Source organism: Epinephelus fuscoguttatus, linkage group LG1 (genome assembly GCF_011397635.1).
Source record: "Epinephelus fuscoguttatus linkage group LG1, E.fuscoguttatus.final_Chr_v1".
In the NCBI taxonomy this organism is placed as follows: Eukaryota; Metazoa; Chordata; class Actinopteri; order Perciformes; family Serranidae; genus Epinephelus; species Epinephelus fuscoguttatus.
In genome coordinates, this window is record NC_064752.1 from 42,994,428 (window position 1) to 43,009,929 (window position 15,502).

General features: G+C 40.0%; 1 protein-coding gene across 1 annotated transcript in view; it reads right to left on the bottom strand.

Annotated features, from left to right (window-relative positions):
* Nucleotides 1-14,906, bottom strand: part of mitfa (melanocyte inducing transcription factor a) — a 36,110-nt gene extending 21,204 nt beyond the window's left edge. Inside the window, exons 1-2 of the mRNA XM_049587455.1 lie at nt 14,779-14,906; nt 8,168-8,417 (exon numbers count right to left, since the gene is read on the bottom strand). Of these exons, the coding sequence (XP_049443412.1) occupies nt 8,168-8,417; nt 14,779-14,792 (264 nt within the window). The 5' untranslated portion in view covers nt 14,793-14,906. The remainder of the gene's footprint in view (nt 1-8,167; nt 8,418-14,778) is intronic.
* Nucleotides 14,907-15,502: the final 596 nt, after the last annotated feature.

Here is a 15,502-nt window from a genome sequence, read left to right on the forward strand (position 1 = left end):
CGTGGTGTGGTGAAGGAGGAAGTGGAACTGCCAATGAGAAGAGGACAACGCCTTGCGTGCACAATGACACTCTGTTACGCTCAAATATACTGGGTCAGGGAAAGGACAGGAGGTCAGACTTCGTGAACTGACACACCTTTGTTGTTCGTCAGGGACTTGAAGTTGAGACCCAGAGCTCTGTAATTTTATTCCTTTACTGCTTAATAAACTACATTAACTGAGACCGAATATCTTCTCCTATTGCTTCATTAAAGAACACGCAGGACTGAGCTCACACATAGCACACTGGAGAGTAGGATGAGCCCCCAGTCCATCACACTCATATAGTCGGAACCAGCATTGCCATGTTTCTTTTTGTCCAGCTTGTTCAAGAGAGCCACAGTACTTGGCCAATTTACCCACATTTGGCAGGTGGTAGTTTCAGACCCTGGTTGACATGTTTTGATTTTTAAGATAATAAACACTAAATACTGCTCTTTGTCTCCATTTGATGGTTTGATAGCTTTTAGTTTGATAGAAGAGGGAAGGGTCTAACAGGATGATGCTACATTTCTGGATCATATTGAACAGGTGTCGCTGTGCTCTCAAGTTTGAGTTTGCGCTCAGGGGATTCACACTTCCGAAAAGTGAATGCAAGCAGCTCTCCGAGACTCCCTGTTGCTGGTTCCATGTAGTTACACAATTTCTCTTTGAAATCATCTGTGCCTATGTGCTCTCAAAGGTAGTGCTCAAACTTCTTTTGTGCTCTATCAAATCTTTTGTTGTCAATATACTAACATAAAGATATCCTTAAGAGAGGAGGTGGAGAGACTTATGAGACAAACTTTTGGAAACCTTGCTGGACTTATCAGTCTTGCCAGCCCAGGCAGAAGAAAGCATCGTCTTTGGGTTTGGATGGGTTGGAGGCAGACGACAAAGGAGAGACCAGGGGTTGAATTTAATGCCAGCGTTTACCAGCACTTCCATTTTATCAGTGCATTCCAAAAGGGGTGAGGCAGGGGAGAGTGAAGAGAGGAGGAATTAGGAGACTGATCCATGAGCCGGTTGTCAACATGTGACACTGAGGCTTTGATGGGAGGGATTTTCAGTTAAATGACTACATGAGCTCCGCCATTGCCTGGAGGAAGTAGATTTTGCTTTCTTGCTTCATGTCCCTAGTAACAACCCTCTTTTGCAAATAGCAGCTACAGCAGGGGCAAGCCACTCCATCAGGAGGAGGAGCCTGGGACAAAGAGATGTCTTCTCTGCTCCCTACCCTGTGGCCACAGGGTAACATTAGTAAGAATTTAACATCCTCTTCCAAGAATGAGGTACATTGTCCCGTCTGTGTAGGATTAGGAACATGCACTTGCTTAACTGACAAACAATGGAGCTTAATTTAGCAGCAACATAAACACAGAGAGCCTCGTTATGATGCCTGGTGAGGGGCTATGCAATCAGCTCAGCTTACGACAACAGAGTGAAACAGTAAAACAAGATACTGTGTGTTCCCAACGAGCCCCAAGGGCAAAGATCACACAGTTCAGCACTTACATATTCTATGGATCAAGTGCAGTCCTAAAAAAATAAAATGCACAAATTTTACATTAGGAAAACAAACTGCTAGAAAATTCTTGTGGTGGATTTTGAAACCTGTGCAGACTTCCTATTCAGAACCTTATCTTGAAAATCTACTGGCCACTAGAAATTGAGAACAGAGCTCTAGGTATGCTCTGATGAGTTTAATAAACAAAAGGCTCTCTTAGCTGAGTTTAAGACCTCAGAGTCTAACCCGAAAATCAAAGAGCACAAAGACGTTGTATTATTCAGCTCAATGCGCCTGGAGTTTGAGGAAAAGGTCAATGTAAACCACGAACTTCTGCACGTGGAGTCGAATCAGGTGATTTTTAAAAGTCAGGGTTTTTCTCGGGCCATCAAGTAATATGACCGTCTTTGATCCCATTCCTCGAATAAATTCAAAGCCACAATTCAGGAAGAAGACTTGAGGGATCGATGAATTCTTTGCCCTGAGTTTAAGAGTCTGTAGACTAATACTACATACACAGTTCCAAAGACCACAAATTCAGAAACAAGACACTAACTTACTTATTACTATTAGAGATTACAGATTTAGCCATTCACCATCTGCCATCTGTTATATAACTGTAAAGGTCAAAGGTATCTTTCAGCTTAAGGTCCCATATTATGCTCATTTCCAGGTTCAGAATTGTATCTGGGGTTTCTATTAGAGCATGTTTACATGCCTCAGTGGTCAAAAAACACTTTATTAACCTCATGCTGTCTATCCTGGAGTGCCTGTATTTACCTTCTGTCTGAGAAGCCCAGTCTGCTCTGATTGGTCAGCATTTAAAGGTTGTAGCTGGTGAATGAATGTAATGAAAAATAACGTCACTTTCTACCTTGAAAAATCCCCAACAGAAGTTTCTTAACACAACCGGGCATATTCTAGCAGGACTACGATCAGAAATCAGTGAGAAATGAACAACATTGGCAACCAAGATTACATGTTTCCCAAGTCTCTTCCCAGGTCGTCAAATATCAACAAATTGTCAATAGGCAACAAAACCTGCTGGTTAGGTTTAAAAAAAAAAAAAAAAAAAGATCATGTTTTGGGTTAAAACTGGTATGTTTGTTATGTAATGTGACCCAAATACATGATGTGAGTGATTTCAGTGTGCAATGACAGCATGTAAATTGCGCAACATTAAAACAACACTGACTTCTGCATTTCAGATTTGTTTGACCCATCCACCTCCCCTCCCTCCTGCCATATGCAGACTTTCAACCTCTTTACACTACATCGGTTGCTGCCAGTGTCAAGTATTGCTTCGGATGGGTTTACACTGGACTTAGCTGAAAGCCAGGTGTGCCCCATAAAGAGTGCCTTTGGTGTCAATATCACATGCCCAGGGGTGAGAATGGGCTGGTTTTTCCGAAGTTAGCATGTAGCTACATCTGGCAGTGTAGGCTATGTAATGTAAACACTAGCAGTAGCGTGCCAGGAGCAGATGAGCATATGAAGAAATCCATTACATGCTGACATCAAAGTACCTTCTCAAAGTCAAAGCATCGAAAATGAGTTCAGAACGGTCTGAAGCCTGAGGTTTGTGCTTACAAGGATTACTTTTAAAAAGGTTTACCTTTTTATTTGAAACTTAAGTCACATTTTATATGAACATGTGACTAACATTATATGTATATGACAAAAAAATAAGAAAAAGCACAGTAGGTCCCCTGTAACCACTGTAGATGTTGCCACTGTTGCATAAGTGCCGGTAAAGACAGTGAAGAACATCATTAAAATTATGGTTCATATACTGCACAACAGGTTTAATTCAACATTTTTATTCTGTATGTACATACATTCACAGCCTGTTTAGGTCTAAATGAAGATCATTTTCCATCCAGTGCTAAAGACACTAACACTGCTGAAGCTCTTCCACAGTCATAGCAGCCCTGATAAAATCAACAAGGCATGGATGTAAGCAAAAGTCAGCTCCAAGGAGAACAGTTACTGCACACAGGCAAGGAAAGTTTCCCATCTGTGGTGCACTGTGGAAGCACAAAGAAGGTCCCATTGTATAAAGCAAGCTCTTACTTAACCTCGACCAACGTTTAAATGTAAGAGGGTAGTCCTCGTTTAGATTAGCTACCGTATATAGAAAGCCCACTTTGTTTTCTGAATCATACAGTCTCTTTACATTTTAATGACTTTAACAACTTTGAGACCCTGTTTCACTGTGGTTAACTATTTGAATTTCACTATACAAATGGTGGAAAGAATGTGTGGAGTTTTCTGCTTGTTATAAATAGGATTAGCATTTAAAAGTTTGCACATCCTCAAAGGCTCTAAAATCCACCATCAGAAATATAATAATACCCTTTTTCACATCACTTCCGGTGCAACTGTGCAATTTGGCACCACTAGCTATTCAATTGTAAATAAAAAAATAAATAAGTTAAAACTTAAACCTGCAATAAGAGATTGGTTTGGCTTCTTTTGGGCAGCAAAAAAAATATTTAATACAACACTGACATATATCACCACATCAACTTTTAAGTTGACATGGTGAATTTGACAGTTGAACAGTTGCTCATTTCCACATCAAGCAGTTATGACGCAACATGATCATTCATTAAAAGATGTGTTTGTGTCTACTTGATGAATCTAAGTCCAATATTCATTCTCTATTAGCTCTGTTTTTGGTCTCCACCCATTCCCGAGGGAAATAGCCCATCTGTCTCGATAGCTGCCAAATGCTCCAGTACGTTCACCAGCCAGTTGCTAACTGTGTCTGTCTGCTGTTTGACGCTATGAGAAATTCATGTTGACTCAATAATGAAATGCCGTTTCAGAGTTGAATCTGTTATCTGTCTTTTACATATTAATACATCACTATAGAAATTGTTAGCTAGCAATAATCGACTATTCGTAGCCCATAGTTATCAGGTCTCTGAATGAAATTTGGTAGGTTATTCAAATACATGTTTAGCTAAAAGGAGCAAGCCAAATCACAAAATCCTTTACGGCTTGCTGATATATCCTATGAAATTTTAAACATTACCTGGTTTTGTTGGTTGTTTAGCCTGTCTGTCTTCTCCTCATCTGACAATATCAGGAGCATGGTTGTAACGTTAGTATCAGTAAGTAGTATCAGTAGTATCAGTAAGCTAACTCAGTCAAACTAGAAATGTTTATGACCTGCCATATTTGAAAGGATTTTGAACATACTGTGCAAAACATTATTATATTATTATACATCTATGTATGAAACACGTGTGACAGCTAGCTAGCAAGGTATGATGGTGTGGACATGGCTGGCACTGGAATCCTCGGTAGCTTGGATCTGATTGCTCCAATTACATCAATACACGACTACTCAGTTGGTAGAGCGGGTGCCCTATGTACAAAGCAATGTCCTTGCCGCAGAGGCCGCAGGTTTGATTCCAGCCCTTGGCACTTTGCTGCATGTCTTCCCCTCTCTCTCCCCGCTTCATGCATAAAACTGTCTGGTCATTAAAGGTAAAAAGCCTCCAAAAACCCCATTGCATCTCCATGTGCACCACAATAAGCCAAATAACACAGTACTACAGCTAGGGACAAAAGCACATGATTACCAGGTCCTTGTGCTATTCCAGAAAACTAATGGAATTAAGATATGTCCAAATGGCCAGCAATTATATGGCCCGATACATACACCTATCTCGCAGAGAAGCCCAGTGTTTATAACTCTGTGTAAACTTAAAACTGCTTGTCACCTTTGCTTTGGAAATTGGCTCTGTTGTGCTGTGAAGAGTGCTGCTTTCTGCCCTCTAGTTGCACACACATCTCTGTGATGACTAGGGTGACCAGGTCCCAATAAACCAAATGTGGGACAAGGAGTAGGTCTGTGAGGGACAATGTGGGACACCCGCCCCCAGCGCGAAGTTTAGTCATCAGAGACTAAATACATTCATCATAAGAGTCTACTGTATATTAACACTGGACTGTTTCAATTACTGAAGTATTTAGCAACACAGAGACTTGTGGTCAGTGGGATGTGAGGATTCTTATAATAACATCTGTAGCCTACAGATGTGAAGCCCTGACTGTATCTGACTGATCTTTAATGAAACCTGTTGTCTTGTATTTTTTTCCTCTGAAAATATTAACCTTATAGTCAAACACTGTTTATTTAGCCTGTGTAGTTGAGGGGACAGGTCAAACTGATATGATGCTGATTTACAGGAGAATTCATATCAAATAGAGGACAAACCATGAACATAAACTACAGATCACCTGTAAAGCATTTTAATAAATTAATCTATCATAATTAAAACAGCTGGAGACTGAAAACAAACTGACGGGCCCTAGCGCTTAAACACACATGCGGGACATGGTCTCAATTTGCGTGATGCGTGAAAAGAGACAGAAATGCTGTGCGGTCCCACACAATGCGGGACGTCTGGTCACCCTAGTGATGACATTGCACAGAAACACGTCTATTGGGCCTAAACCTACTTTTTCCTCATAAACTGGAATTGGGAGAGATACGTATGTAAATCAGTGGATAAATTCTTTTTGTAACAACCCCCGCAAAATTATTAATTTCTACTATCAGGATTTGATCCATTTGGTCAAATAACATTTCTAAAGTCTGTAAGAGCCACACAATTAAACCATTTTATTCTAATTCAAGTTAGTGGAGGGCATAACTGGAAGTAGCTTGCTTGGCTGGAGGAGGTTAGCTATTTGGCTAGCAAAGTTTCTGTTGGCCCAGTAATGTTAAAGATACAGGTAATTGCACTTCGTAAAAAGATCCAGGAAAAGATCTGAGTAATTTATACCCAGAAAGTTAAACTTTTTTGGCTTCATTCACCATTGAGCAACTTTCATAGAAATGAACGGTCCCCTGCCTCCAATGCTATATCCAGTTCTCTTTATACATCCATGGCTAAATCTTTGTAACACCGAGGGGAGCTGCAGATTCAGGTCATAATTCACTCTAGGCTAATCACTACCAGCACCTTTGACATTGTCATTTTATGTATTATTATAAAAAATTGGATCATAAATATTGTTTTGAATTAATACTGTATTCTGTAAAAACAAAGCTAAACAGATTTCTACATTGACAGTTCTCCCTAGGAAGTAGGAGGCACAGAAATGGTAAGGATAGCAGGCACTGGTATAGCTGATGCTGATGTTTGATTCATTTAGATTTATCTTTCCCTTTTTCTGAAATGAGCTCAAGATTCAAATGAGCATCTGTTGCTGACTTATAAGTTGAGTGTGAGATAAAACTTTTTGTCTTGAACTGGTTTTTCACTTCATTCTTGTTGGGGTCAGAGGTAACCTGGCTAATTAAGGGTCCCCCTCCCCTTTTGGACAACCTCATCTGAGCTTTATGTTTTCACTTTCATGGTCCAGCAGCTCTGCCTGGTACTTCTAAGCTAATTTTGCCTCGCCTGCACAGCTTTGGGGGGGTCTTTGATAATCCACAGACAGGTTAGGTTCAAACTGTCAAGAAGTATTTGCCCAGGAAACTGGGGTCTTGTCTGGGCTCACTATGAACATAATACAGTATGAGAAAATGTCCACCTAAATTGTTCTCACAAACAGTTTTCCTGCTTTATCATTTAGAACTACTTGCAAAAGGGAATTTATACCCATAAAAACCACAGCAAAATTTTCCCTCAGCACTGAAATAATATAACTTATTTAAAAACAGCTATTTCTGTTAAGCATGTGAACATAAATCCACATAAAAATATTAACACATGCCAAGTAGTGGCACTGGCAGGAATTGTTTTTCATGCTGACATAACTGGAAGTGGTATAGTGCTAAAGTATTATGTTACTCTGCTATCAATAAATACACTGATACATTAAAGATGACAGTGGTACTTCACACAAGTCATGACCTTAAAAGAATGCCTCAGTCACCAAAACTGCAGAAACATCACACTTATCTTGTAGAACATATTAGACTTCATGATATCACATGCATATCTTTGATAATTGTCAGAAATACCAAAAGAAAATCTATTACTACAGAAAATCTGTAAACCCATCACCAACGACTATATATGAAGTGTTGGAAGTTTCTCTCACACGCTTTGGACTAACCTAAATACTTTGAAATTTCTGAAGGGGTGACAACTTATACCTTGTCCTGATCAGACACACATCTTTATTTTCTAATACTGACATTTTAGAGTTTGTACACCCAGGATAAGTGCAGCATTCTTTTTCCTAAAAAAAAACAGTTGCTCATTTTTATAATCTCACGTTTTCAGGGTCCATTTGGTCATAACAGGAATGAAATGAATGAAAATATGTCAGTGTAGTGGAGCAAATAGGATTAAATGTGTTGAATGCCAAATGTCTGGAAACAGGAATTCTGTCAGGAGATAATCCCCCTGTGGATTTAACACAGTCCACTCTCTGAGAACTGTATTTGTGTCTCAGGATCTGACACAGACATAGGAATTTCTGAAGCCAAAGTCCATAATCATTTTGAATTTGTGATTTAATGGAAAATGGAAAATGTATAATCCAGTTAGGAACAGAGAGAATTAAGGCTCCACAAAAGAGTCTCCATCACCATGTCACCTACAGAACATGGTCACTCTTAGCATCACACCAGCTGTTCATACAGGTATACCAGTGTGTTGGTGGGCTTACCTTCACAACTTCCATGGGCGTCTGGCTCACAGCAGGCTGACAGCAGGTAGGTGTGACATGGATGTTGGAGATGTTTTTGGCGCTGTGGTGCAGAAGGTCCCGGGTCCTCTTCTCTCTGTCCTCTCTGCGCTCTTGACCCTGGCAATGGGCGAACGCTGGCTGGTCTCGGAGCCGGACCTGTGACGTCACAGCCGGTAGAGGGTGGGAGCTCTGGAGGCGCTTGTAGAGGCCATGCAGGTCCGGGGGAGCACTAAGGACCCCAGCCCACCCAAGGGCAAACAGAGAAGGGAGGAGTTAATGAGACTGGGCGGAATAAGATGCTGGTGTGTACGTCCAAGGCCAGTGGAATTTTTCTGACTAAGACTGAGAAGTATAAGGTATTGTGGTGGAGTACAATATGATGATTGAGTGAGAGTGAGGCCACAGAATCTTTAACTGAGAGTATGTTATTGTTCTTTGAACAAGGATTAAAGATGTATTTATGTTTCAGGGAGGTTAAGCAATATGAATGATGGGTGCTAAACATCAACACCATGGGTTTTATATTATTTTAGTGGCCTGACCGGCCCTGATTGAATATTTCAATAATATAAAAAGTACTGCTGTAGAAAAAGAGATATTTTATTTAATATCTCTTTAAAGGTACATTTACTTTTTTTGGGCCATTTGGGGGCAGCAGGGACAAGCCATGAACATCTTCAAAGTTAATGAGGCAAACTGTTGTAGCAAACAGTAGCCTATTCCCACCATAGACGTATAAAGTGCGTACAGCACTGGAGTGGAGCCTCGTCATAGACTATAAAAATAATGGACGTAGCTTCTGTGACATCACCCACTGGTTTGCGTACTGCCATTTTGAAGCCTTAAGTTTGCCATTGCGGCTGTCGCCATCTTGGTTTTTTGGAGCCAGAAGTGACCAAATTAGGATGAGAGGTTTGAGCTGTGGAGGTGCTAGGGGTGGATCTGACTCACAGATTGCTGTGACTTTTTGGACCAGGGTGTAAACATGTTTATTTCTGCTGTAAAGGACATTTTACCACGTGTCTCTATGAGCATTCACATTGTTTTTGAGCCAACGTCAAGCGGCCACTGGACGAACTGCAGTTTGTGACAAGTCCGCATAGGTTCCATTTGTCAGGGAGGTTGCTGCTTGGTCCCCATTCATTCCCGTGAATTTGTGCAGTGGCGTATGAAGCCAAAAAAGTTTCACCTCCTGGTGTAAAATTATCCAGATCTTTCACATCACTGGGCCCATAGAGCAAGCGCACTCGTGACTTCGCCTTCTGTTTTTTAAGCATGACATTGCTGTGTTTCAATCTGCATTTTAGCCCTCGAACTTGGGTGTTTGTAAAGGACCCATTGCTGTTTTTCCAGTGGGGATAGGGCCCTAAAAAGCAGTTGTTTTTTACCGCAACATTGCTTTATTTCCTGCCGGCATAGTGGCACAAAAATCAGTTGTTTTTATACAGAGATGTCGCTGTGTTTCCAGAATAGGTAGTGCCCCCAAAGCTAGGTATATTAAGCCAAAACAATATTTTTCCTAACAATAACCAAGTGGGTTTTGTGCCAAAATCTAACCACATGTTAACCAAAGCATTGTATAATGTAAAGTTTCAATGTGTCTGCTATACACAGTGATTTGATCCATTATTTCATATAGAAATATTGATCAGAGCACAATTTTATTAGGAAGGAAAGGCAAATCCCCCAGCTCAACTGAGGTATTACATCAGTAGTTAATTCTGTTAATTAGCCCACCATCAGTGGCCAAATCTGTTTGGTAAGATTATTAGGCCTAAATTTGGTTTACCCTCCATGCTCTGCCAGCTAAGAGTATGATTTGGGGGTAAGCTGCTGTGATTATGTGCCACCAGACTTCTGGTCTGTTGTGAGGTCTGAGGCAGTACCTGTGCTCTTTGGAAAACAGAATGCATCTAATCACTTCACAGCTTTACTCATGTGCAATAATACACTGAGCATAAACTCAGCACTGTGCTTTCACTCCTGTCCACTCTGAGTTCACCTTTTCAAGTCTGCAGCATATTTAAACGGACAGCGCCTGCACATCCCAAACTGAAATGGATCTGACAGTGCACACACTGTCAGGATGAGGCATTCCCCGGGAAAATGATCCTTTTGATAAAACCACTTCAAATCCTCTCAGCCCGTGCAGCTGTGCGATAATCGTACTAATTAGGCCGGCATGTCAAATCTAACTCTGGTCTTTAGCTATCGCTTCAACATCCCCAATGGCAACACTAGCAGAGAAATTCCAGGATATCTTAATTGTTAACAAAAATCTGCACCGTGTTTCTTAAAATTCTGAGGTTCTTTTGGGTACTGTTCCAGACTTGTGCCATTTTACCTACATACATCCTACACACTCCTAGACTGATGCAAAAGATTCACAGCACTGAAGTACCATTGGTCTTTTCTGGTTCCAAGGAGCCAGCAGGTGAGCTATATCATTCAGGTGTAAAGCAGTTACAGATACAGATACAGGCATAGTCAAGAAAAATATATCTCACAACTCAGAGGAGACCCCCTGTATAAATGAGCAACAAGTGGGCATTCTCAGAACATGTGGAGGAATATACCAAGAGCCACCAGGCTACAAAGGATACATCAGTCGCAGCCTTCTGTGAGTAAAGTAAGTTCTATGAGCATAGTTCAGGTGGATTTGTTGGTGATTGGGATTACGAGATGCCATCAGAAGATTAGCCCAGACCGAATTCTAATCAAATCCAGGCCTCAATTCTGGGACATCTTTCGTCCAAAGTCTATCTAAATGGAAGTCCTTATAAGAGGACTCAACTGGGTAAGTATGAAAAGCAGAGATAAAACCTCTGGTGTTTCTTCTATCAGTGATGAGGTTACGAAATGGGTTTTGTTTTAATGGCTGGTTCCATGGGACCACATAAACTCTAACGGCTGATCTAAGTTGTAGGTAAAAGAGGAAAGAGGCACCTGGGAGGTCATAACAGCCTTTCAGGTCCTGGAATGAGGAATGAGTGGAGACCAGTGTCATTGTAAATATTCCCTGAGCTGTGAACTCCTTTTTTCCCCCACTGGGAGAAACTAATAGGACTCCTCCCTTTGAGTAGTTGGTTGTTTTACCAAGTCTGGATTAGATGTGTAATTAGAGGGTCAAGCCGCAGCATGTTTAATATGTTCATAGAGAAGATGGTGTAAATTATATTCTGGAGACTAATTCCTCCTCTACAACACGCCAGAAGACTACAACCTTGGGGTCAAACCAATTAATTGAAGGTCATATTGATTAAACAAACAAGATTTAAAGTTTTTTTTAATTCATCTTTGGACAGAGCCAAGCTAGCTGCTTTTCCCTGTTTCCAGTCATGTTATTTTTAAGCTACCTGTATGCTGAATGTAGCCTTACACCAGCAAACATTGGTCAGATGGTGACATCGGGTCGCTTGCCAAAAATGGTCCTAGTCAAGGCCAAAAACTGCAACACAGTTATGAGGCAGACAGCCAGGTGGTAAGGCTGTTTCCAAGTCCAATAATGGCCCCTTTAAATTCTCTTTCAAACCAGCAAAAATTTATCATATAATTGCTATGAAGAAAGCAAATGCATGCATCTTTTTGAAATACAACATTTTATTGACTACTTATTTGTTTGGTTGTGAAATGGTTGTGATCAGACAGCCACACTGTGACATCCGCTTCAAGCCTGTGGCGTTTGTAAGACCCAAAGGTCTTTATCTGAGCTGTCTTTGTTCACACATGGAGTAACTGACCTTTTACTTCTGGTCTTTTTGCCAGAAAGTCAGGTGACGCGATATAACAAGCAACAAAGTCTACATAGATAGTAAGTCATGGTGGATGAATGGAGAAAGTACTTAAGTTTTCACCCAGAAGGCTGGTTTTACAGTCCTGTGTGAGTCACTGTTAGTTTATTGTTTAGTTGTGTTAACAAAGTATTTCAATGTTGCTAGGAGGCTCAGGAAGGACATCTACCTGACAGTCAGTTAACGTTGTGGACATCAGCTTTCATTTTGGAACTATTTTCAAATATTACATGGCATTGTTGTTGTTTGGACATTTAAGTAACAGTCATTCAATATTTCAATATTTGCTGACAATTAATGGACAGGTGTGTATGAGAGTTATTAATCTTTTCTTCTAACTCTCAGCAAGAAAGCAAATTTATCTCTTCTGGTCTTTATGCTACTAATTTCCTGTAACTTTTCTTGCACCTGTTAGGCTTCCACAGCTACACTTTTAGTGTAGTCTTCAACAATGAATTAGTCAAAATAGGTGAGAATATATGTACGTATTGACAGGACCTTGACCTAGCATGCATTCCAGGAAAACTAAAAATGTTAAACATGCACTTTGTATTATTTTTATTTATGTTCATCTTCTTGGGGCCTTTGAATATTAGCATCTAGTCACCAAACATGTTATTGCACTGTTACTACAAATGTGCTTTACATGACCAATTATTGGTTTCAGATAACTGGGATGGGCAGAGGAAACATTTAACAAATCAATGGTCCCAGAACTTGCAAAGACAGTCATGTGGCAGGTTGATTTACTCATTTTGGAAATAAGAGTAGATTACTGGAGCTAACACAAAGGGTATAACAACAAAAATGATAGTAGGATGTTGCATTTTGTTAGCTGTTTGACTTATAATCAAAATATTTTCACTGTTCACTTTACTTTTTATGGGTTTTATTTTAATTTTAAGTGAGTATTTAATGCATTCAGGGAAAATGGGGCACAATATTAAGCTAAAGTGTGGCATTTTTGTAAAGTGAAACCAGCATGTCTTCAGGCTGCAAGGTTTCATAAAAGCGCAAGTTGTCCTATTGTGTGCCACCCTGTAATATATAAGAAATATTTAGTATTTTTGTCACTAAAAAAATATCAAATATGATGCAGTTCGTCCATGTCAGCCACAATGGTCGAGAATTAGCCATTATTGTTACATACACACAAGCACACACACGTCCATTGCAGACAATATAGCACCAAGGAAACAGGGATTTGAAAGTATAGCAGCAAAGCTGGACAATCTTTTTTAATGAATAGTAAGGCTACATTATTGATTTCAAGAACTAGTGATTGAACTGATAGATGTATTTAACCATTTAAATAAGCACAGTGTAACATTAAAGGAGATTTGGTGGCATCTAGCTGTGAGGATTGTGGACTGCAACCAGCTGAAACTTTTCCCGCTTAGAATTCCTTCAGTGTTCAGGAGGTTTTTACCAGGAGCTGAATTCATGTTTCTCTAATGCTGTTTGGCATGTCCAAGACAGGCTGTTAGCTTAGCACTTGCTAATGTGTGCTCACCTTTTGTCTTTGATAACCTGAGATCAAGACATTCAGGAATTTTTGGTTTTTTGTTCTGGGCTCCTCTAGAAACATGGCAGTGCAACATAGTGATCTCCTTAGATGAGGGCCTGCTTCCTACAGTATGTAGATATAAATGGCTCACGATGATCCTTAGGTTCAGGTGACTGTACACTAATAAAAAATACTTACTATATTATATTCCATTTTTGCCACTATATACCCCTAAATCATTTTACGACAACATGTCATTGGAATGAGGAAGGGGTTCTCGATGTGTTCGAAGGTCAAATTTTCCAAAGTGTTTTACTTGGCAACATATTTTCTTTATAGAAATATAGCAGGTATTGTAACACTTGAGATAGTCTTCATAATTTTAGGTGGTTTTCTTGGTATTCTAGCAAAAAGTGTCCTGAAATTGCCTGATTTCATTTTATTACCGTTTATGAAGACTCTTGTCTTAGCACAACCAGCCAAAAAATTTGAAAAAAAAAAGAGAAGAAAGAAGAGAAATAGAGTGAGTCATGCTCTACACATATCCACTGTGGTTACCTTGTTCCTCACATCTGTATTAGGAAGTATATAAGTCACTTAAACTCAAAACTAAATATCCACTACACCCATAACCAAAAAAATGAAGAGTATAACCAATTTTCAGACTCAAAGCTGCACGCACACATAACTCAGCAGATTACTGTTGACTGTTTACTGCTCTTTCTTTCTCTAAATACGCAGAACACTGATTTGTTGCATCCACTGACATTTCCTGACCAAACAGCAACGTATTGACCCACTTATAGTGTCAATCATGCCACGCCATGTTGAAATGTTTTGCTTTAATGAGTAAATACATTGTGTCTACAGCCAAATCTATCCCACTGACTTGTGTTTGTCAAATCAAGATGACTTGGCAGTCTCCAAGAAATGGCCTGTTGATTGTGTTAAAAACACAGAAAGACAGTTCTCTGCAATCTGTATTTAACAGAGGGCGAGGAAAATGATTAGTGTGCATGTGTAGCCCAGACACACAGCTGATGTGTTGCCAATTGTTAGGATGTGGGAATGTTAGAGCTCAAGCATGACAGATTTATCCAGTTGCTCATCAACACCCATTCGTTAAACACGAAAAAAAGGCAAATGAGAAGCCAGTAAACATCTGTGACCTTTATGTGGACCCCAAGATGAATAGCTGCTGCCTTTGTCAGCTAATGAAGATCCTTGTAAAAAACTGTTTAAAACAACAACACGTGCAAATAAACTTTCAGAGGATAAAGGACGTTTCTTACCTTTTTATTTTCATGTTAGTCAAGGATTCAAGGGTCCCCACTTCAGTATTGCTGCAGATGAGGAATTAGGTCCTTTTAAACCACATTAGGATGTCAGGACTTCCTCGTGTGACACAATACTGTCTCACTTGCAAGCTGACACAATGACGAGTCCCAGATGGCTTAACTTCTGTGGTTTAATTGGACAATTGGTTTAGGGAAGGAGGACGAGCAGTTCACCAGTTTTGCAATAGGAGCAGTCATCTAGCTCACTGTCTCCATTCATTGCTGCTGGTGAATTGAGCTAATTGAGCTGTGGGTTATAAAATTCATTCATTCATTCATTCATTCATTCATTCATTCTTCATTTAATCTAGATGGATGATTGAGAGCAATCAAAGGAACAATGTGTAAGATTAAGGGAGATTTAGAGGCGCCCAGGGGTGAGGATTTCAGATGGCAACCAGCCGAAACTTCTCCTGGATAGAATACTTTCAGTGTGGGTAGAGCAGGTGTCCCATGTACAAAGGTTATGTCCGTGCCATAGGTTCAGTTCCTTCACGTCATCCCCACTCTCTCTCCTCCTTTCACATCTTAACTGTCCTATCAAATAAAGGTGAAAAAGCAAAAAAATAATCTTAACAAAAAAAAATCTTCATTGTCCAGGAGGTTTTTAATGTGAGCTGAATTATCTGCTCCTTTCCAAAACAAATGGAACAGGTGAATAAAACCAGTAAAATAACTG